This window comes from Rhinatrema bivittatum, chromosome 1 (assembly GCF_901001135.1).
Source record: "Rhinatrema bivittatum chromosome 1, aRhiBiv1.1, whole genome shotgun sequence".
Taxonomy (NCBI): Eukaryota; Metazoa; Chordata; class Amphibia; order Gymnophiona; family Rhinatrematidae; genus Rhinatrema; species Rhinatrema bivittatum.
In genome coordinates this window covers 682,197,945-682,222,729 of record NC_042615.1, presented here as the reverse complement: position 1 = coordinate 682,222,729, position 24,785 = coordinate 682,197,945, and the positions used below count along the sequence as shown (strand labels likewise).

Below are 24,785 nucleotides of genomic sequence, written 5' to 3'. Positions count from 1 at the left end.
TGCTGCGAGACAGAAGTGATCCGCTGCCTCCAAACAAACGGGGCCTTGATGAAGAAGAACCATGGACTCCCGAAAGCGAAGGGGCGGCTCGACCGCCAAGTGGAGGAGATCCGCGAACCACGGTCGCCGCGGCCATTCCAGTGCCACCAGAATCACGTCCATCGGATGCAGTTCTATGCGTCGAAGCACCTTGCCCATCAGGGGCCAGGGAGGGAACATGTACAGTAACACGTTTGTGAGTCATGGAAGCACTAGCGCATTGACCCCTTCGGCCCCTCTCTCTCTCCGCCGGCTGTAAAATCGCGGAGCCTTTGCATTCTGAAAGGTGACCATCAGTTCCATGTGAGGCGTGCCCCACCTTTTGCAGATTAGGTGAAACGCTTCCTCCGCTAGCTCCCATTCTCCGGGATCTAGATGATGTCGACTGAGGAAGTCCGCCTGAACATTGTCTACCCCGGCGATGTGAGATGCCGCAATGTTGCTGAGATTCCACTCCACCCAGCACATCAAACGTCGCGCCTCTGTCGCCACTAGCTGACTCCTTGTCCCGCCCTGGCGATTGATGTACGCCACGGTAGTTGCATTGTCCGACAATACTCTGACCGCCTTCCCCCGAATCAGCGGGAAGAAGGATTGCAGTGCCAGAGCCACCGCCCTGGTCTCCAAGCGATTGATGGACCACTGAGATTGTTCCCTTGATCACTGTCCCTGCACCGAACGTCCAAGACAGACCGCTCCCCAGCCGGAGAGACTGGCATCCGTGATGACTACCGTCCAGTCAGGCATGACCAGGGACACTCCACACATCAGATGATCCAACACCAGCCACCAGTGGAGACTGGCTCTCGCCTGGTCCGTGAGCGGAAGTGGAAGATGGAATTGTTCTGACACCGGCTTCCAGCGGGACAGCAATGCTGATTGCAAAGGACGTAGATGAGCGAAAGCCCAGGGCACCAAAGCTAGCATGGACGCCATGGAGCCCAAGACCTGCAAGTAATCCCGCACCCGAGGCATCTGTAGGGACAATAGGTGCCTCACTTGACACTGTAGCTTGACCACTCGCTCCTTGGTGAGAAACACTTTTCCCTGCCTTGTGTCGAACAGCGCTCCCAGAAACTCCAAGGACTGAGTAGGGGTCAAACGACTCTTGGCAAGATTGACCACCCATCCGAGAGAGCGCAAGAGCTGGAGGACCCTGGTGACCGCCTTCTGACACTGCAGCTTGGCCTTCGCCTGAATCAACCAATCATCTAAGTATGGATGCACCAGGAACCCCTCTCTCCTGAGCTGTGCCACCACCACCACCATCGTGAACGTGCGAGGAGCGGTGGCGAGGCCGAAAGGGAGAGCTCTGAATTGATAGTGCCTGCCCAGGATACAGAATCTGAGAAACCTCTGATAAAACGGCTGAATGCCTATATGGAAATACGCTTCAGTGGGATCCAGAGAGGCCAGGAATTCGCCTGGTCGAACTGAGGCGACAACCGACCGAATCATCTCCATTAAGGAGCGCGGAATCCGAAGACACCTGTTGACCCTCTTCAAGTCTAATATTGGTCTGAATGTTCCCTCCTTTTTGGGTACTATGAAGTAAATGGAGTATCGGCCCTTGCGTTGTTGCCCGGGAGGCACGGGGGTGATCGCTCCCAAGTCCTCCAGGTGCTGTAGAGTGTCCTGCACCGCCTTTCGCTTCTCTCGGTACTCGCAAGATGAGACGAGAAACTTGTCTGTAGGAATCTGTACAAAATCTAAAGCGTAACCTTGACTTATCACGGTGAGGACCCACTGGTCCGACGTTATCTTGGTCCATTCCTCGACAAATAGAGCCAGCCTGGCTCCCACGTTTGGCACCGGAAGAGGAACCTGCCGAGAGGAATGGACCGAACGATTTTCATTGAGAAGTCTTACCCCTGTTCCCGATGGAGGACCACTTTGCTTCCCAAATCTTCTGCCACGAAAGGACTGAGGCCACAACTGCTGCCACGACTAGCTTGTACGGTAAGACGTTCCTGAAGACCTCGCTGGACGAGACTTCCTGTTCCCCCGGAACTGGGTCCTATTGGAAAAGGAGCTCCGAGGCCTAGGCCTGTCCTCAGGCAACTTAAAAGCCTTGTTATTTCCGAGAGATTGCATCAGATCATCCAACTGTTTGCCAAACAACAACTTCCCCTTGAACGGAAGGGAGCCAAGGTGGGCCTTAGAAGAACCATCCGCCGCCCAATTCGGAAGCCAAAGGAGACGGTGCGCGGAAACCACAAACACCATAGATCTGGCCGACGTACGCAAAGGTCATACAAAGCATCCGCGCTGTAAGCGATCACCGCCTCTAAACGATTCGCTTGAGCAGCTTCTTCTTCTGAGAGATCATCATTGGCTTGGAGCTGCTGGGTCCAGCGCAGGCCCGCCCTCAGGGTAAAATTACTACATATCGCTGTGCGGACGCCCAGAGCAGAGACTTCATAAACCTTCTTAAGTTGGAGCTCCAGCTTCCTATCCTGTACGTCCTTGAGGGCTGTAGCCCCCGTGACTGGAATCGTCGACCTCTTTGTCACGGCCGACACCGCTGCGTCCACTCTAGGGAGGCGGAGAAGCTCCAAAGCGTCCTCTGGAAGCGGATATAGTTTATCCATGGCCTTACTCACCTTCAGACCCAATTCAGGAGTGTCCCATTCCCGGAACAGTATGTCCGTCACCGAAAAGTGGAATAGAAAAGCCACTGGACAATTGAGGCCCAACAACACCGGATCCATTTTGGCCCCCGGCCGGGACTCCACTGGTGGAACTTCCAAGCCGAGCTCCTGAAGAATGGCCAGAATGAGCGGAGCCAGTTCATCCTTTTTAAAGAGCCGAATCACCTTCGGGTCATCACCTTCCACCGCTGGAGTTCCTTTGCTGGTACCAGGCTGAGCCGGCACCTCTCCATCCACCTCGTAGGCCCCCTCCCCCCCCAGGGGTCTTGTGAGCGGATCAGTCTCATCCTGAGACGTGGACTCCGTGTCCTGAGGAACAGACCATAATGGCCGCTTATCTTTGGGCGGGTCCGAGCCCCTCCGGGACCTCTCTCTTGTCCACCTCTTCCGGGACTTTGGCTGCAGCCCTAGTCCCCCGGGAGTCAACTTCTTTCCTGCCTTCTTTTTAATGACTTTGTGCTTCAGGACTTTTTGCAGCAGAAGCACAAAATCAGACGAAAAAGATGATTCCGATGAAGAGGATGCCTCCCCCAGGCTATCCTCTGGCAAAGGAGAGGCAGCCCCCCCAGGGGCGCCCTCCCCGGGATGGTCGCTGCTGTGGAGAAAGCGCGGGAGGCAGTGGGCCATCCCCCAAGGCTGACCGCATGGCCTCCCGAAAGGAATTTTAAATGGCCGCCGTTCCCGCGCTGAGCGGGAACGGCTCGGCACTGCCCGCAGTACTCTGTCCATCGCGCGCCGGCGAACGCGGTGTCCGAGGCCGGCCCCCCCGACCAGTATCAGACGGCCCTTCACCGCCCGGCACACAATTAGAGCAAATACTGTTGCGCAATAAGCATGCGCCGAGCCGCACGCGCGACTCGAAGACCCCCAAGGCATCTTCACCCTCTGCCGGCTGACCCCCGAAAATCAAAGAAACGAAAAGTACAGCCAAAAGAAAATTTGAACTAAGCAGCGGAGAGTCTGCGTGCAAGTCCCAAAAGTAAACACTTGGTTTTTTTGGGTTTTTTTACTTGCCATCGCTGTCCCTGGTACTGGACTCCTGCTCCTGTAGGGGTGAGTGAACCGGGCTCCCCGGTGTCACCCCCCGATGCTGCTAACCAGAGAGGCCGGGTCCTCGACCCTTAGCAGCGGCCTCGACCAGGGGGGGGATGGTCCCCTCAGAACCTTCCACCCCCCCGGGAGGCTCCCACGACGAGGGACTGTCTTCTTTTTTTTTTTTTTCCCAGAAATCCTGACTAACTAAACTTAAACCAACCAAACAAGAACCTTTCTCCCCTAGGGATCCCAGGGGCTGTGGCTTCTGCACCTGCACCATCTGCTGGAGACAGAGTAAGACTGAGAGGCTGTGGGTGGCACCCTGCTATATGTGGCTGAGCCAGTCAAATCTTGATCTGTCTCCATCTGCTGGTGCGGAGGCAAAACCCAGGTGTCTGGACTGATCCGGGTACGTACAGGGAACAATCATTATCAATAGATTCAAAACCTGAGAGATAATCTTGGTAACCCTTTCTGTCATCATGAAAATCTTCCCCTTTTGAGTATCAAATAGTACACCCAGTTATTCCGGGTCAGTACCAGCTTTGCTTGTGGCAAAATATATCCCCAATCTAAGATCCTGCAGAAGCTGGATTACCCAATTGGTAGACACATGGTTCCCTTCCAGATCAACCAAATGTCTTAAGTAGTGGTGGACCAAAATGTCTTTCTGGCACAGAACTGCAGCCACCACCACTATTATCTTGGAAAAAAGCCTTGGGGCCATAGCTAAACCAAATGGAAGTGCTCCACAGTGTCCTGCCTAGACTGTAAGCCTGAGAAAGGTAAAATTAGTTCTTACCTGAATTTCTTTCCTTGAGTCCAATCAGACAAGTCCAGATGAATGGGTTTTGCCCTCTGACCAGCAGATGGAGACAGAAAATAACAGGCTCGCTGACATCATCCCTTATGCTGACCTTAGCCTGCCAGTAGTACCCTGTAACAAGCTAACTCTGGACAAATCTAGGCGCTAACACAATAACCAATTAATAAATTGACTTTCAAAATTCTATTTATTTACTTTTTAATCAAAAAAAGGCACACAAAACCAACAGAATCACAAAAATAAAAACAGAATTTAGAGCTGAACAAAATCACTCACCTGCTCATATCCAATGCCTCGAACATCACAACAGTCTCTGCACCCAATGCAATAAAATGCAGCAGAATTTCACAGGAAAAGGAGGGTTTGGGGCTGGTCAGGTAAGAACTAAATTTTACCTTCCTTGTCATACAGTTCGAGCAGTCTATTTGAATGGAATGTACCCGAGCTACATCTTAATAGGGTAGGACACTGCCAACCCCACTCTGAGCACTTGAGCAAAAAAAAAAAACAAAAAACTTCTGTCTAGCATCCAAGTCCAGATGGTAATGCTTCAAAAAGATGCAGAGAAAACTATGTCTGCACCTTACAGATATCTAAATGAGACACAGAACACAACTCTGCCCAGGAAGCTGCCTACACCCTTAGTAGAATACAGCCAAACCTTCTGCTGTCCACATACCCTGCCTAACTTCCTTAATCCAACCTGCTATGGATGCCTTAGATGCAGCTGCACCCTTTCGTAAACCACCAAATAAAACAGATAGGTGATTTGATTTCTTGAAGAAATTTGTAATTTTAAAAGTACCGTAACACCCCACCCCCCACACATCCAAGGACTGCAAGGAGTTGTAATCTTTCTCTTCCGAATCTCTATAAAAAAACAGCAAACGTCTGGATTCTCGTGAAACACCAAAATATCTTTGGAAGAAAGAAAGGCACTTTACAGATCTTGACCATATCTTTCGAAAACACCAAATAGGACCATGTACAAGATGGAGTTTCAAAATTGCAGATGCTATCTGCCTAAGCAAATAGCCACTAGAAGAAAATCAAATTACCTCTGAAAGGCTCAAACTAAGGACCAGACAAAAAAGTCAATAACAGCCTGAGATCCCAAAAAGGGACAGAACTAAGCAGGGGGAAGCTTAATAAGTTTCACTCTCTTAAGGAAACTAAATACATACGGACGAGAGCATGTAAGAGTAGCAACCTGAACTTTCAGGGAATTAGGAGAGAAACCCTTAAACAGACTGTCCTGCAAAAAAAAAAAATCAGGAACAGGAACTGATGCTTCCCTAAAAAGCATATGTTTATCAACACACCACCATTGAAAGACTCCTCAAACATACAGATAAGTGAGCGCTGCTCCCCCCGCCGAGGGAGCTCGGAAAGGTCGTCGCCCGCCGCAAAAAGACTGATCCCAATTTGTTCCCCGCGGCTGCTGAAAAGTCCTTTGAGGCTGCGTCCCTACCGGACCTCGGGAAGGGCGAGACCGTCTGGTGTCCCGGAAGTGGGTCCTGGACTGAAAAGCCTGGCGATTCCTTGGCCTGTCCTCTGGCAGCTTGAGATACTTTGTCTCACTGAGCTGCTCCCCAAACAAGAGACGACACTTGAAAGGCAAAGAACCTAACCAGGCCTTGGAAGAAACATCCGCCAACCAGTGACAGAGCCAAAGTAAATGTCTGGCCGCAACCGCCGAACTCATAACCCGGGACAGCGAACGCACCAAGTCATACAGCGCATCCGCTACATACGCGATCGACGCCTCCATGCGATCTTCCTCGGGCGAGTCGGGACCAGGAGGTGCCACCTGACAATCCTGCACCCACCTCAGACATGCCCTCTGCATAAAACCGGAGCACACAGCATTTCGGAGCCCCAAGGCAGCACTCTCAAAAACCCTTTTAAGGTGAAGCTCTAATTTCCGATCCTGCACATCCTTGAGGGCCGTGGACCCCTCCACCGGGATCGTAGTCTTTTTTGTAACCGCGGAAACTGTGGCATCTGCCTGCGGCAGCGCAAACAGCTCCAAGGTCTGTTCTGGCAACGGATAGAGTTTGGTCCAAGAAAACAAACCGGGAACAGATCCAAGATGGTTGATAGCAACACACACAAGGAGTTGAATCGGTAAAAAAGGACTTTATTGAATCTCGCCCGACTCTGGCCGAGTTTCGCTCAACGAGCTGCCTCAGGAGCTATTATAAACAAATAAGAGACACACATACATATATATTTGAAACAACAAATAAAGTGAATTGTAAAAATATTGTATAAATAATATTAAATCATAATAAATAATAAATATAATAAAACAAGCATACTATTTACAAACAAAAACAATAGTGACTTCAAACATACATGTATAATGTTTGTATATGTGTGCAGATCTATGTAAAATCATTTTTTTAAAAATTGTACGTGTGTACAAATATCAAACAATAAACAGATAAAACACAAAGGGGAAGCGTGTTTACATATAAACAACATGATAATTAAAACTTATAAGTGGAGAAAAATAATATAAGAATAAATTAACTATACTGTGTATCAAGCATATTTAATAAATGTATACTAAAACAAAAGAAAAACATATATAAACTTAAAATGAAAATTTTTTTTTAGTATATTAAAGGATAGAGGAAAAAGGGGGGAAAAAGGGGGAAAAAGTGAAAAAAGTGAAAAAAAAGAAGAAGGAAAAGAAGTACATGTGGATGGTTTTCAGGATCCTCTTGAAATATTAGTGTACAACATATAATGAAGTAAAAAATCACAAAACAAATACCTTAAGAGCCACTTGAATTGGCACAGATAGACATGAGTCTCTCATATGTCACAGTTAGAGAAACATTCATCAGCAAAAACTGACTTAAAATAAAAAAGTATGACAGACCAAAATTATCAATGCCACTTACACAGTGTTGTATCATCAAAAGATAATTGAAAAGGGAACCAAATGGTTCACTCACTGTGGAAATTTCATCTTGTTGTAATGCTGAATTATTGTAACTTATAAAATATTTATATTATTTAATACAATTTAATAAACCTACATGCCAAGTGGAACTTTCTTTATTTTTTGAAAAAAAATTTTTATGAGAAGTTGGCAAGGTCTCATATAACCAAGTAGGCAAACCTGAATAAGCCTGAATAATATAAAAATATATATAATAATATATAAAATATATAAAATAATATATAAAATATAAATATTTTATAAGTTACAATAATTCAGCATTACAACAAGATGAAATTTCCACAGTGAGTGAACCATTTGGTTCCCCTTTCGATTATCTTTTAAAATAAAAAAGAGCAAAAACTAAAAGTTAATGACTGTAATGACCACAAATGGTGAAATAGTAAAAAATTGCCATGAATGTATTGAAATATTTTTACCTATTGGACTTGTTTTAAATCAGCCACTTTTTTAACCACTTCTAACAGCAACTTGCTGCAAAAAAAAGAATGACGTTACGATTCTTTCGAAAAGCCAAAAGCACAAAGAAAAAAAGGGGAGGTTTAAATCAATAAAGCATTTAAGCCAAAAAAATAAAGAAGTATTTAATCCCACTCATGCTCAATCAACTGCTACACTGACCTATGATACGGAAACGCAGAAGGAGGAGCCCGAAGACTGTCCTGAACGGGATCCGCCCCATCCACTTCTGGAGCTTCCTGCGGAGGCTTTAAACCCAGCTCCTCAAGGACTTGCGGAAGCAAAAAAGTCAACTCCTCCCTCCGGAATAAACGTAGAATTTTTGGATCATCCCCTTCTCCCACCGATGGCTGATCTGGGTCTTGATCCGGGTCTGGAGAAAACAGATCGTGCCCTCCGGAACCCGGCGCTGCCCCTGGCATTGCCCCTGCTGGAGGGATTGGACCCTGCAAAGCTCCCTGTGCCCCCCCGGAGCTAAGCCCTTTCGACCCTGGATCGGAACCCACAGGCCGCAGATCCGGGCCCTGAGGAGCGAGAGGCAAAATGGGCCCCCTGAAACCATCCTGCTGTGCCAGATAAGCTTGGTGCATCAGGAGAATAAAATCAGGAGAAAAGGGACGGGAACCCGGAGGCAAAAAATGGGAACCGGGTCACTCCCAGGCCCCTGGGGTAAAAGAACTGGCTGATCTGCCCCCCCCCCAGGACCGGGATGAACCGGAAACAGCCACAGTGGGAGATCCCCTTCCCCCTCCAAAAATGGCAGCACACGTGAATCTGGCGCCAAAATGGTCGCCACTCCCGCGTCAGGGGAGCCGGCAGCACCAGGGACCTCGGGAGGCTGTAAACATGGCCCCAGCACGGCAGCCGTGCGCTTGCATAGGCGACGGCGTTTTGAGCCCCCTGGGAGGAGGGAGGGCCCTTCCCCTCCCGAAATACAGCCCAAAGTCCCAACCGGCTGAGCCGTGCTGGAACAGCTCCACACGCGCGGCATGCCGAGCCGCGAACCATGCTGACAAAGTAAAAAAAACAGCTGAGAAACTAAAAATAAATGCTAAAAAAACAAAATAAAATCGGCACGACCCGCAGGAGGGGGGGGGGGGGGGAAAATCACCCAGAGCCTTACCCTTCAGCCGACTTCCGTCTGAGAAAACTTTTTTTTTTTTTAAACTTTAAACAATTGAAAACAGAAACAAAAACAGTGAGATTCCCTCCTAAGCTGAAAGGAGCTGTCCAGCGCAAATCAGCTTGGAGGGAATCCCCTGCAAGAAAAGTAGAAGGGCTGTAAGCCGCACGGCCGGCCTCATGAGGGGAGGGATCTGGACCACCAGATGTACACCCCACGGTACCAAATCGGACCTTAAATGGTCCCCCTCAACCAAACAAGACAGGTTCCTTTAAAAGGAACCCGGTCCCTGGGAGGAAGGCTCCCTCATAAAGAGAAAAAATCTAAAGCAAGGGTAAAGAAAAAAGGAACTGCAGGTTTATGCACCCGCCATCTGCGGAGACAGAGAAATACTGAGCAGATGGCACCAGGGTTTTCAAGCAGTGTCAGCCAGGCTTTTCTCTGTCTCCATCTGCTGGCAGGGATGAATAAACCCAGGAGTCTGGACTGATCCGGGTACGTACAGGGAACTGATGCTTCCCTAAAAAGCATATTTTTATCAACACACCGCCATTGAAAGACTCCTCAAACATACATATAAGTGAGAAAAGTAGATGGTTTTCCAGCCTTAAGTAGAGTATTCACCACCTCAGGGAATAACCTTTTTTTTTGCTAAACAAGCCCTCTTAAGGGCCAAGAAGTAAGGCAAAAATCGGTCCAGATCCTCATGCAGAACTCAAGACAAGAGGTCCCTCTGCAGACGAAACCTCAATGGCTCCTCCCTTAGCAAGTACACAAGGTCTGCATACCAAAGAGGCCCGAGTTTATCTGGAGCCACCAGAATTAACTTTATTGTTCAGTCACACGGCTGAAGGGAAACCTGGGAAGGGTGAGGAGGCCAACGAGGACAAGACCTGAGGGTCCAAGCAAATTTCCTCAGCTGAACCTCATACCCCTCCAGGTTATACCAGAACCTAAAAGGGAACAGGAGCAGCTATGTGGACTCGCACTACTGGTCCGAACCAGAGGCCTGGCCCAGAGTCTGATCTCCAGTCCACCCCATCTTTACCATTTGCTGGAGGCAGTAAATGCTGAAGTCCTACTGCTTGGCACCACCCCGAAGTAGTGACTGTGATGCAACAGTGAGTAATCTGTATTGTCAGCCTTAATCTGCCAATGGGGGAAACAACCCACTAGTTGTGACCTGGACTGGTGTAGCTGGATGAAATGGAAACATTTTTAACTTCTGATGCAATAAGTCATTCTCTGTAAGTACCAGGATCTGTCCAGACTGCTGGCTTGTGTCTCCCTTCCAGCAGAGGGAGTCAGAGAAACAAACTGAAAAGGCACCCCTCTTAACCTGGTGTGCGATCCCCCAGTATTTTCTCTGACTCTCAGCAGAAGGGTTGACGGAACCAGCGGTCCTGATTTTTCAATTTCTTTAAATTTAGTTACATCTTTTTTTTTTTTTTTTTTTTTTTACAGAGTTCTAAGGCTCTGGATGATTTAGTTAACACCTTTGGCTACAGCAAGTTGGTTGTATAAAAAAAAAAAAAAAAAAAAAAGTTCAGTGCGGTTTTCTTGGATATCCTCAGGATTCCCAAGGTGGACGCGTCGGTTACTGCAGTCACCAAGCGGACCACCATTCCTGTTTCTGGAGTGACGGCTCTTAAGGACTTACAGGATAGGCGGCTAGAAGTCCTCCTCAAGCGCATTTTTGAGGTGTCAGCGCTCTGTTAGAGCGGCGGTCTGCAGTAGCCTCATGCAGCGAGCGACTCTCGGGTGGGTCCAGCAAATGCTCACATCACAGGTGTTGTCGCCAGAGGAAGCAGATCAGGTGAATAGGATGGAGTCCGCGGTGGCTTGCACAGCGGATACATTATATGATCTGTTCCGGGCATCTTCACGCAACATGGCCACTGCAGTTTCGGCTAGACGGCTTCTCTGGCTCCGGAACTGGTCCACGGACATTTCTTCCAAAACTCAGTTGGGCAATCTTCCTTTTAAGGGAAAATTGTTGTTTGGGGAGGAACTTGATGCCCTTATTAAGTCTCTTGGGGAGAATAAGGTGTATAAATTGCCAGAAGACAAGCCTAAGTCTTCCAGGCCCTTTGGGGCAGCACGTTACCGTTTCCGAGGACAGCGCAGATTTCGGCAGTCGCAGCCGCCTGCTTTTCCTTCTGAAGCAATAAGCCAATAGTATGCACATCGCAAGTTTAACAAGTGCACTGACTGAAAAATGTGCACACAAACCAGAGTTAAAATGTGGGCTCAGCGCAGGTTGATTGCACAATTTAGCTCTGTGAAGCCTCTCAGTGATCTATATGCACAAAATTCATGTTTTATGCACATAAAATGCTTTCAGCTTAGAAAGCATTTTTTGTGTACAAAGATCATAATTGTGTACACAAAGCACGTTTTTGAACATAAATCCAGATGAAAAGTCCAGGCACTGGAACTCCAGCTTCTGCCCATAGACTAACAGTAGCGCTGAACACTTTACGTCTGACCAGGGTAAAATTTCCAATGTTAAGTAATGGAGAAATTACTTACCTAATAATTTCATTATCCTTAGTGTAGACAGATGGACTCAGGACCAGTGGGTTTATGCTCCCCTGCCAGCAGATGGAGACAGAGCAAGTTGACGTCACAATATATATAACCCTGCAGTGACCCCAGCCTGCCAGTATTCTCTTCAAAAGTAAGTGTGGACAGACTAGCAAAAAACTTGATTAAAATCAGATAACCAGAACTGTACTCAATCAACCACAAATACTGAACTCACATAAGATTCTAGGTACCCCAAGCTAGGTACTGGATAACAGTAATCTTTTGGGACCCAGATCCCCACAGGAGGACTACTGACATGGTAACATGGAATAGACTTAGTTTTTGGGTGCTTGCCAGGTTCTTGTGGCCTGGATTGGCCACTGTTGGAAACAGGGTGCTGGGCTTGATGGACCCTTGGTCTGACCCAGTGTGGCATTTTCTTATGTTTCTTATGTTACCATTGCTAATGGCAGTGGCTATTCTCTAAGTGAACTTAATAGCAGGTAATGGACTTCTCCTCCAAGAACTTATCCAATCCTTTTTTAAACACAGCTATTACTAACTGCACTAACCACATCCTCTGGCAACAAATTCCAGAGTTTAATTGTGCATTGAGTAAAAAAGAACTTTCTCCGATTAGTTTTAAATGTGCCCCATGCTAACTTCATGGAGTGCCCCCTAGTCTTTCTACTATCCGAAAGAGTAAATAACTGATTCACATCTGCCCGTTCTAAACCTCTCATGATTTTGAACACCTCTATCATATCCCCCCTCATCTGTCTCTTCTCCAAGCTAACCTCTTTAGTCTTTCCTCATAGGGGAGCTGTTCCATTCCCCTTATCATTTTGGTAGCCCTTCTCTGTACCTTCTCCATCGCAATTATATCTTTTTTGAGATGCGGCAACCAGAATTGTACACAGTATTCAAGGTGCGGTCTCACCATGGAGCGATACAGAGGCATTATAATACAGAGCAAGTCCTGAAACCTCTCTGTCTCTGATTCACGTAAAACTTTCTACTTTTTTTTTTTAAACCCTACATGAGCTCAGCACTTACCAGCTGAGTACAGAGATGGTCTCTGGCAGCGGGGGGAGAGGGCATCTGCCATCACCGCCGCACTCGGCTTCCTCCACCCGCTGCCTTTTAGCTGAACTAGCAGCTAAGTACATGCTGGGAAACCCAGCTACGGACCAAGGCACACGTCTGAGGGACCACGGAAATCACCTCAGGAATTCTCAATTGGAGAAGGGACCTTTAGGAGGGGGGGGGGGGGGCTTTCTTTTCCTGAATTTAGAATTTCAAACTTCTCCTTTCAAAAAATTTAAAGCAATCCCCATAGGGAGATGCACATCCACCATCTACTGAAGATGGAGAATACTGGCAGGCTGGGGTCACTGCAGGGTTATATATACTGTGACATCAGCTTGCTCCGTCTCCATCTGCCGGCAGGGGAGCATAAACCCACTAGTCCTGAGTCCATCTGGGTACACGCTGGGAAAACACATGTTAAGCCAATGCACCTCTCTGCATTGCGAGAGTAAAAGTTAATGCCTTCATTAGCAAGGGATCGCCATGCAAGGCACTAAACAGAATGCACTGTGGTTGTGTACACATTTTTTTGAACATAAAACTCCTTGCTGAATCGGGAATAACATCTGCACACAAAAAAATAAGCAAATAACTGTGGGTAAAACCGTGTGCTCTGTTGAACACACCTTATTATATTGGGCTCTTAGTTGCCTTTTGTTCTCTCCTAAACTGAGTACATTATGCAATAGTGAAGTACTCTAATTTATTTTTCTATGTATGGAAAGCTATTATATGTCCAAGCTTTAAAAAAAAAAAAAATTACAGCAGTCCTAGATATAAGGCCAGACAGTAAAAAAAAACAATTTTTCTTTTCCACTTGTTGTGTTGTTACCTTAATCTCTGTTCTTGCTCTGTGAGGAAACAGCTGACCAATCATTGAGAAATCAGTTCCTACCATGCTGATAGCTAAAAAGAACATGTCTGTTTCTGTAATGATAAAAAAGCATAAGAATTTAGTACTCCAAATGTTAGAACACATCTCAGTCTTTCACATTTAAAATAGCCCGTAATACTGTTTGCACCCTACTTAGAATTACAACAGAGCTTAGAGCCACACACAGGAAGTAATTTTCAAAAGATTTTACGCAGGTAAATGGGCTTTTGAAAACTGATGGCATTATTTATTTATATTTGCTTTTATATACCGATATCATTGGGATATATCACATCGGTTTACATGTTAGCGTGGAGAAATAGTAGGACGAATGTGTCTTACTATTTTTCATGGAATGGAGGCAAATCAACAGTTAATACAATTACATTTTAGCAGTGGTGAACATTGAAAAAGAATTGATTCAAACATCTCTACAGGGCAATAACTATAGTTACATAGGGAGGTAGGCATCACTAGTTATTTACATAGGGGAAATCTGCGCATAGGAGACATACTGGGGCTTATTGAGGTATGCGGGCATATCTAAAGGTTAATTAGGATTGTGTGCATAACTCGTTTGAAAATTCACTCTTTAGGGATGAATTGTCAAAAAAATATGTACATAAATGGGCTTTTGAAAATTGATATGATATATGCTACTTTTAAATGCTTAACTTCTTTGAAAATGACCTCCTAAGCATTTTTTCAATTAAACACAAATAAGTAGATATTCAAAAATAAACTTTTATGTAAGTTAATCAAATAAAACTTATCCGACTAACTATTTGGTGTTTCTTAGCAGGATAAGTTATATCTGGCTAAGTTAGACCTGCTCTATAGGAAAATTGGTTCTTACCTGCTAATTTTTGTTCCTGAAGTATCACGGATCAGTCCAGATGAGTGGGTTTATGCATCTCTACCAGCAGATGGAGGCAGAGAACAAAACCTTGAAGCACTGCTACATAACCAAGAGTGCCTCTTGAGGTCCCTCAGTATTGACCTATACCCAAGCTAAGATGTCTATGTAATCAAACCATCCAATAAAGGATAGGGTGAACAGAGAATAAAGCTGGAGCCCCTGGCAAAAAAAACTAGGCCTCCTTGACTGAACAGATAACATATACCCAACTATGAGCAACAATTCCTTATTCGGAGCATATCAACTACCAGCACTAAACATCCAGAAGCGAGAGTCTTTCGAACAGAAGGGTCTCTGGACTGATCCGTGGTACTTCAGGAATGAAAATTATCAGGCAAGAACCAATGTTTCTTTCCTGTTCATACCCCAGATCAGTCCAGACGAGTGGGATGTACCCAAACCCCTCTCTCCTGGATGGGAACTCAAAAGACCCACGCACAACACACTCCCCAAAAGCCAATTCCTCTGGCGCCTGCACATCCAAGTGGTAATGTCTGATAAAAGTGTGAAGAGAAGACCACGTCGACGCTCGACAAATCTCCTGGGGGGAAAGTAATTGACACTTCGCCCAGGAGGTTGCCTGCGTCCTAGTGGAATGTGCTCTCAAACCCACCAGCACTGACCGGCCTTTACAGATATAAGCGGAAGCTATCGTCACCTTCAACCATCAAGCAATAGTGCCCTTTGAAAGCCTCTCAAAAGCCAAGCAGCTAGAAAGAAGTGATCCTCCCGGTCTGAAAATATGGGCCCCTTGCCAAAGCAACCCAGATAGATGAGCCATGCAAATGGGTCCATCCACCGCCAGACGCAGGTGGTCTACAAACCACAGCCAACGCAGCCACTCAGGTAACACCAGAATCACTCTGCCCAGATGAAATGCAATGTGCCGCAGCACCCAACCTATAAGAGGTCAAGGTGGGAACATGTACAGCAACAGATGTGTTGGCCATGGTTGAACTAGGTGCATCGATGCCCTTCAATCTGACCACTCTTCTGCAACCGAAAAATCGACCTGTCTTTCAATTTGTTGGAGTCACCATGAGGTCCTATCATTAGTTTTCCCCTCCTTGCCTGCAGCAAAGCAAAGGCCTCCGCCAACAACTCCCATTCCCCCGGGTCCAGACACTGTCTGCTGAGGAAGTCCACTTGCACATTGTCCACCTGCAACATGAGAAGCAGCTAATCTCACCAGATGTTTCGCCACCCACACAAACAGAGCTTACACCTCCTGAGCCACTAGCCGACTCTTTGTACTGCCCTACCAATTGATGTAGGCCACTGTTGTTGCATTGTCCAAGAACACTCGCACTGACTTGTCCCAAACGAGCAGGAGAAAGGCCAGCAAGGCTCTGCACACTGCCCTGGTCTCCAACCAATTGACTGACCAGGATGCTTCCTTCAGCGACCACTGGCCCTGGATAGATTTCCCTTGACAAATCTCCCCCAGCCTAAAAGGCTGGCATCCATGGCCACCAGTACCCAGTAAGGGACTTCCAGATCCATCCTTTCTCCAGGCTGTGCCGAGACTGCCACGATGAAAGACTGGACCTGGCATCCACTGGCAACGGCAAAGGAAGCTGAAAATCTTCCAACAGCAGATCCCACCGGGGTAACAGCGCCCCCTGCAGCGGACACATATGCGCAAAGGCCCAACGAACTAAATCCAGCGTAGACACCACGGAATCCAGGACCTGCAAGTAATCCCAGACCATGGGCGACGACAGGTGTAGCAACTGAAGGATCTGAGCCTGCAACTTGTTGACTCTCTCCACAGTCAGGAAAACCTTACCCATCTGGATATCGAAGCATGCCCCCACATACTCCAATAACTGGGCCAGCTCCAGATGACTCTTTGCTCAATTCGTCACCCAGCCCAAAGACTCCAGCATCTGCAGAACCCGCTGGACTGAGCGATGACACTCTGGTTCCAACTTTGCCTGTATCAGCCAGTCATCCAGGCACGGGAACACCAGACTACCTTCCTTCCTGAGGACCGCCGCTACTACCACCACCACCTTTGTGAACATGCGTGGAGCCATCACCAACCTGAAGGGAAGAGCTTGAAATTTAAAACGTTCTCCCAGAATCATGAACCTCAGGAACCGTTGGTTCTCACCCCAAATGGGAATATGCAGATAGCTCTCTGTCAAGTCCAACGATGCCAGAAATTCTCCTTTGCTCACCGCCGCTATCAATGTGCGCAATGTCTCCATCTGAAAACACAGCACTCAGAGGGCAGCAACGACCTTCTGCAGATCAAGAATGGGTCGAAAAGTCCCATCCTTCTTCGGCACCACGAAGTATATGAAATATGTCATAAAGAGCATCGGCCACATAGGCTTCCAAACGGGCCACTTGCTCCGACCCAGCCATCAACCCCGACCGCTTGTCCTGTGCCTTATGCATCCCGCATAGGCAGGCTCTCTGCATCAAACTTCCGCACTCCGCTGCCCGAAGACTCAAAGCTGAAACCTCAAATAGTCTCTTGAGCAGAATCTCCAGTTTCCGATCCTGGACATCTTTAAGGGCCGCCGCCCCCGCTACTGGAATTGTCATCTTCTTAGTAACCACAGCCACCACTGCATCCACCTTGGGGATTCTCCATGACTCCAAGGTCTGCTCCAGCAAGGGATATAACTTTGCCATCGCCTTTGCAACCTTGAGGCCCTGCCTCAGGATATTCCCACTCCTGATCAACCAGCTTCTTCATCATCTTTGGCAACAGAAAGGGGGCCTTAGGTAGACCCCTTAATCCCTCCAGGACTGGGTTCACTCCCTCAATATCAGAATCCTCCTGGGTGACTTTAATCCCTAGCTCCTCTAACACCTGGGGAATCAGCGGACCCAGTTCCTTCCTCCGGAACAGACAGACTACCCGCGGATCATCACATTTCACGATTGGCACCTCCTCAGGATCTTGCAGTGCATCTCCCAGTGCATCCGCCAAGTCCTAGACCGGATCCAGCATCGGGTCCCGCACAGTATCCACTGGGTCTCCGCCCAGATCCACTGGATCCCCCTGCATCTGCTCCAGATCATTCAGCCTCCTCCATGGACAGATCTTCCAATGCGACTTGCCCAAGATTCAATGAGTGCAGGATCCCACCTGTATCTACAGGCTCCCAATCACTAGACTTCTTGGCCGCCTGGGGCTTCCTGGATAGTGGCCGCTTGGACCCTAATCCCTTCTTGGCTAAATAAGCCTTATGAAGAAGTAGAATAAAATCTGCGGAAAACTCCTCTGAATCCAAGGAGGAAGAGTCCTGAGCAGCCACTCCCTGAGCTTCTCCCCTTCCCCTGCCACCAGCAGGATCCTGCACAGCGGGAAAAGTTGTGGGAGGAGAGTCTACAGGCTCCAACACGGCAGCCTGACTCCCTGCATGTGCTGACAAAATGGCCACCGGCTCCCCGCCCCCCCCCCCCCCCAGGTATCCAGAGACAGCCCCACCGCCATCGCGTCCTTGCTGCCCCCCGGGGGTCCTGCAGATATCCCAGCACCACCCCCCCCCCAAGACACACTCCCTACAAAAGAAGGCTGAATCCAATCGCCCCCGCTTCAACCCGCAGCCTCAACAAACCTTGCCGCACTACGCAGGAGTCAACATGCCAGCACAATCGGGCCGGCACACGTGGTCAGGCCTAAAAATAGGCCCTCCAGTCAGAAAAATGCTGAAGGACGCTGTCAGCAGATGTCCAGTGCTGAAGGACAGCAGCACCCGGCCCTGACCGACATGCCAAATTCGGCCTGCCCCCTCCTGCCTGCCTCCCGGCAGGAAAACAACTCAGGCACTTACTGCTGCCTCAGCCCTGCTCCTTTTCAAATGCAGCCGACTTCTCGCTTTTTTTTTTTTTTTTTTTAAGTCACAGCTCAGCCAAAACACAAATAAAACACTTTCCTGCTTCTGCAGGCCAAGTGCTGAAGGAGAGCCAGGGACAGAGAGGGAGTGAAGGGCCCAGAGGGTGTGAGGGAACCAGGACCCATGGCTATCAACCCCTCCTGCCAAAAAGGGGCTGAGTCAGCACAGGGGTCACCAACTCACCCCCCCCCCCTTCCCGTTCCACCCGAGGGATGGCCCTTGAAGGAACCTAACACCTCAGGGAGCCAAATTTTCCTGATCTTTTTCCCATCAACACTTCAGACTGCAGGTTTGCACCACTACTATCTGCTGGAGACAGAGAAGTACTGAGGGACTGCAGGTGGCACTCCCAGTTATGTAGGAGTGCCTCAAGGTTTTTTTCTCTGTCTCCATCTGCTAGTAGGTATGCATAAACCTACTCGTCTGGACTGATCTGGGGTACAAACAAGAGTATTCATCAGAAAACGTGATTATCTCTGTACAGGTCACTGGCAAGACCTCACCTACAATAGTGTGTCCAGTTCTGGAAGCTGTATTCCACACGGAGAGAGACAAAATGGAGGTGATCCAGAGAAAGATTACTAAAATAGTACAGGATCTCCACTATAAACAATGACATGAAACTTATTTACATATATATTTCACTTTTCAACACTTTAAAGCTGATACTATAGGTATTTCCCTAGAGGGATTACAATCTAAGGGCCTCATTATTCCCATAGACACAGAATGGGAGAATAGCCTTAGTGAATCACTCCCTAATTTTGTAACTAAGGCAATTGAGGGTGAAGTGACTTGCCCAAGGTCACAAGGAGTAGCAATGGGATTTGAATGCTGGTTTCCCTGTTTCATAGTCCACTGCTCTAACCACTAGGCTACTCTTCCTAAAGACCTAAATATATATAAACTATGAGTGAAGAAGAGACAAAAAGAATAGAATAGAAATATGTCAGAGGTATAAGTAATGCACAAAAAGCAAACTTTTCTCAGAGGAAAGAATAATCTAGAACAGGGTTGGCCAACTCCAGTCTGAAAGCCTCAAACAGGCCTGGTTTTCAGGATATCCACAATGAATATGCATGAGATAGATTTGCAAGCACTGCTTCCATTGTATGCAAATCTATCTCATGCACATTCATTGAAGATATCCTGAAAATCTGACTTGTTTATGGCACTTGAGGACCGAAGTTGGTCACCCCTGATCTAGGACAATAATCATGGTATGAAACTCCAAAGTGGTAAATTCAGAAGCAGTATTAGGAATATCTCTTCACAGAAATGAGATAGATACATGGAATTGCCTCTCAGATAAGGTGGGGACAAAAAACAGCAATGAAATTCAAGAAGACAAGGGATTAGCACAAAGGATCTCTAGTTGCAAAGTAGTAAGGGGAAAGCCAAAGATTAACTGAGGTTTATGGTATTGCACTAGGCAGACTAAACAGGCCTATAGATCCTTTTCTGCCATCTTATTTTATTTTTCTGTCACACCATTGGAAAACTACAAGGGATACAGATAAGTTTGCTGTTACAAATTAATTCATTAAAAATGAAATACAGCAAAAATAGTGTGAAACTCAAAAGTGTGGAAACTAAAATGTTTACCTCTATTTGACCAAGGTTTTGTATAGCAACATTTTCTGAAGCTGGAATAGGTAGTTGTAGAGCCACGCTCAAAAATGGGATCATTTTCCTCCACAACAGCTGGGCCTTTGGTTCGTAAAACCTCAACAGTTAAACTGAAAGACAAAGGCATTTCCAAAACTGATTAAAAAAAAATAGTATTAAATTAAATAGGAGAAAGTCATTTGAGATGGACAAAAGGTTGTGGAGAGCACTATGCGCTGGTCTTGCCAATAATTTCTAAATGTACTGCTGCAATGGGTTCTGTTTACTACCATGCCAATCACTGCACTAAAAGAATGAAAAAGGCTCAACACTCATTCCTCGTTCTCCTTCCATCTACAAAGTAAGCAAATGGAGCATTGTGAATGAAGGAATAAAGGAATAAAGGAAGGACATCAAATCACCTTCATTAAAGCTAACAGTTTCACACTAGTCCTGACACTCCTCAGGACTGCGGTCTATTTTTCCAGCGTGCAAGTTCTGGGGTGTGAAACAAAAACAAAATTTGATTGACCATAGATCCTGACCAGAGGTAACAGCCTGTCCAGGATTTCCCTTGATCCTGCCATGAACACAATACTGCAATAGCAGCTCATACAAAAAGCAACCATGACCAAAGTCTAATCATCAGGTGCCGCTGAACGCCTTCACACCCAGCTCAGCAAAGCCATAAAAGCCGCATGCCCTGTTGCTGGTCACCTCCACTTTCCGCGCATCTTGCTCAGGTACTAGTGCTGTTATAAAAGCAAACCTGAAACACACACATTCGGTTTATAAAATGTTACTGTACCTCTCCTCATCTAGAATGATGGACCCATCCTCTGCCACTTTCACCCGGGGAACGAGAAGGGAGCCCTCGCCATCCTCCTCCTCCTCCTCCTCCACCGCCTCGTCTTCTTCAAGTTCAGGTTCTGAGGGAGTGCTTTTCCCTTCTGGTCTGTAGAACCCAAACACAGTGGACCAGTATAAACACATTAGTTTATTCGTGTAAAGCAGATCCTTCCTCTTTTCCCCACCCCAACCGCTGAAAAAAAGATCAAGTTAGTAGTCTCAGAAAATTGGTTTGATAAAAATCTGTAAATCCAATAGTGTGGCTTCTGAAGTATTTACGGGATGTTATCATGTGTCACCAAGACACTGATGCACTCCTGAAGTTTTTTTCCTGCAAAAATGAAGATCTTTGGTTGGCACTGTGTGGCTTGGAACATTTGTTTGCAGAGCTCTCATCCAAGTTGGAAGAAAGCACTGATTGCAAGGTCTGCAGACTGGCCCTCTGATCAGGAAGCACATTTGCCTGTAATTCACAAACTACTCAGGATTTACTAAAGAAAAAAAAATATATATATATATAAATAAATAAATGAAAAACAATCTACTTTGATAAACAAACAAAAAAAAAAACAAAACATATTTACAAACTAAGTCTATTACAGTAAGCCTGGTGCCACTTAGCCAAGGAGACTGCTAAACTAGTGACAAGCCCCGATCCCCCTCTCCTTTCCATGTCTCACAGGATGTTCCTGATCCCAGGGAAGCAGCACTTATAATTTGCAGGTGGCAAATAGCCATCTAGTGACCCTCAGAGGCGGCTGACTGCTCAGTGAACCATACATTTTAGAGAGTGGCACGAAAAATGTAGAAATGGTGGAAAAATCTTGAAAAATTAGAAATATTAAAAATATATTCCCAGAAAATTGCATAAAAGTCATGAAAAATCTGTTTGTGTGATGTTACCGATTTTATTTTGTGTAGAACATGTTAAGCATTCATTTGTAAACTGCTTGGGTAGTTTGATAAAAGGTCCGAGAAGGCAGTACAGAAGTTTGATAAATAAATAAACATGACAAAATCCATAGAAAACACTAAAAACTATATTTTTTTTAAATTATGGATTGCATGACTTTCAGGATAGCCACAACAGATGAGGCTTGGTATAAGAAGGTAGAACTTATGACTCAGCATTTAGGAGACAGAAAAAGTGGTGGCATTATGTATGGTCTGCCATAATGCCACCAGAACCCTGATAAGTCACAATTCCCTATTAATCGCTATCTATTTTATTGCGCTACAAAGCACAGCAGTGCTTCTTTAAGATGTATTTGTTCTCTAAAGGGCTCTTCTTCCCTTTAAAATATAAAAAAAAAGCTGCAATGGAAAAGTATAAAAGTAAACAAGGTTTCAGATTTTAAAATGTATTTATTTTAGAGAGCCTTCCATGCTGCCTCACCACAGTTTCCCTCTTCAGAGGGTTGGGGCACAGCCAACAGTACACTGAGGGGGTGAGAGATTTTAAATTATAAACCCTGCCATGAGGGTTTGGGCACAATTTTCTCTGAAGAGTAGAGCTCTGGGCAGCCAGATGTAAACAACCCAGTCCATGGTAACTCAAGGCGGAGGAGGGCATGCAGAATGTTCTACTGAAGAATAGTCTCCAAGAAAAAGCTAGAACAGGTAACAGTCACACCTGCAATAAGAAAGTGTCTTGCTTATATAAAAATATGATTAGCACAAATGGCAAAACATGCTTTAAACACACAAACTATTTGTAAACTATTTTAAAATCCTTAACACGCACTCCGGGTTAACCCTATGGAGGTTCCTGCCAAGACACTGACAACATCCTGCCCGCCAGCTGAGCTCCTGCTTGCCTCTGAGCATGTTCCCTGTCCACAAGCGATCCCCTGATGGTTAATAGTGATACTGAGACCCTGCAAATCCCATGGGTCCTAGAAAGTTCTTAGAAATGCACTTACAGACCAAATACACAAAAAATGCTGCGATAACCAATCAGTCACAGAGATAGAGCTAACATACTAAAAAGATTAACAACATTGGAAGCAGTGAATAGAAAAAAAAATATTTAATCTGCAAATAGCAAACAGGTAAAGCAACAAGGATTCATACAGTTAACATTATCTAAACAAGTTTCGCTGTACTTAAGCAGTGCCTGAAGAAGTTCAGGATAGACTGATCTCACAAGGATGCGTACAGCTGGTACAGGACCTTGGCAAAGAACTGGGTTCTCCCCACTCCCATATTGTTTCTGGGTGAGTTCCCACTAGAACTGCTACTGTACAACTAACGACAGCCCAAGGCACTGGCTTCCTGATCAATCACAAAATAGAATATTGCAACATTACACCTTCTTGTGGAGACGGGGGGAGTATGCCTGCCAAGCCTTACTTTGGGGTGCGCAGCAAAGTAAGTAATTTAGTCCTGGCTGCCAGAAAGTGCAGAGCACAGCAGGCTTCAGGCTGCCACCTGCCTATCAGTTCAAGGATTGTTAAGGGACAGGAGGCCTTACAGGGACAGAAGTCCCAGGGCAAAACAAGAAATCACAGTGCACACTGAAACCTATGTTTTGCCACAGATTCATTTTAGAGTGGTTTTTCTTAATTAAATTTTTGAGAAAAACTAGAACACAAAATATCACTTCAAGCAGGCGCATGGAAGCTTACTCTTTGACTGTGACTGGTACAGGGGGAGACTTTTCAGCCACCTTCTCTTCGGTGAGTGAAGACCTGTTAAAGAATGTTACCAAATGTGACCATCATAGCAATATGTACATACTGCACAAAAATTACATTCAGAGTATCTACAGTCATTTTATGCAATACCATGTAGCGTTACAAATCAATTGTGGAGCCAAGATTTCATTTCATTTTCATTTATTAAAATGTATTAATCGCCCAACACTTAAAAAGGCCTAGGCGATATACAAAAGTACATACATATTATAACATAAAACCATACATTGCAGACAAGTGTTAGTTTCACAGAAACCAAAACAACAGTACTAGATATTATTAGTACATATAATGTTTTAAACATCTGTACAGTTCTATAACTAAAATCTCAAGCATAACATATCATTTTTATTACAAAAGGCAGAATAGTGATGTCCATCCCACTTATTTACCATTAAATGCAAAGTGAAGCAGATGTTCCTTCAAAGCTGTTTTAAACTTTCTAATTTCATCGAGAGATCTAAGATCAAAAGGAAGGAGATTCCATACAGTAGGTGCCACTATAGAAAAAGAGGTCTCCCTCTAGCTTAAAGCAGGAGTGCACAAATGGTCCTTGGGACCCCCGCCAGTCGGGTTTTCAAGAAATCTCATCCATACTCATTAGAGGTATATTTGCATGCACTTCCTCCTATGTATGCAAAGATTTCTCATGCATGAAAACTCCTCTTGCTGGGGGAAGCCCAAGGCCTGGTTTGAGCACTCCCGGTTTGCAGAAAGGTATCAAAGTCAACATGAAATGAATATTTAGTTGACTTGATTTCTGCCTTTGTGTAACAAAGCAGACACAGTCCTTGTTTCTTTTGCATTCTAATAAACAGGAGGAGGGGAAAGAGCAACATAAGAACGGAATATCAACAGAATCTTTATTTTACATCAGACCATGATTAATACAGACATTTCTGGTCTATAGATGTGCGGTCACACTACCTTCATACACAGAGTGCACTACATGGATGGCAAATAATCTGAGAACCCAGCTAGTGACCTCTAGCTGCATACTTTTTCTTTGCACGCTCTCTAGTTTTCCCATTACCTAGCATTGCTGCAATGCTGCATTCAAAGAGGTGGAGCAGCTAAGGTCGGGAAGTCTGTGCATAAAACATCTATATGCCTTAGGAGAGCAATAACCTACAGAGCCCCATACATATTTTCTAAATTTGATAGTAAAGAGTCTTTGTTGGCAAGGGTGGGGACATATGAGAGGGTCATGTCTCTTCCTTTTGGTTAGAAGTTGAAGGGGAGATTGGATTGACTTTC

General features: G+C 46.0%; 1 protein-coding gene across 4 annotated transcripts in view; it reads right to left on the bottom strand.

Annotated features, from left to right (window-relative positions):
- The window catches only part of BDP1 (B double prime 1, subunit of RNA polymerase III transcription initiation factor IIIB), a 259,767-nt gene that overhangs the window by 214,783 nt on the left and 20,199 nt on the right, over window positions 1–24,785 (bottom strand). For all 4 annotated transcript variants that reach the window (XM_029574553.1, XM_029574582.1, XM_029574572.1 and 1 more), the window contains exons 4-7: window positions 23,460–23,522; window positions 20,792–20,938; window positions 19,981–20,114; window positions 13,558–13,652 (exon numbers count right to left, since the gene is read on the bottom strand). In XM_029574553.1, the coding sequence (XP_029430413.1) occupies window positions 13,558–13,652; window positions 19,981–20,114; window positions 20,792–20,938; window positions 23,460–23,522 (439 nt within the window). The remainder of the gene's footprint in view (window positions 1–13,557; window positions 13,653–19,980; window positions 20,115–20,791; window positions 20,939–23,459; window positions 23,523–24,785) is intronic.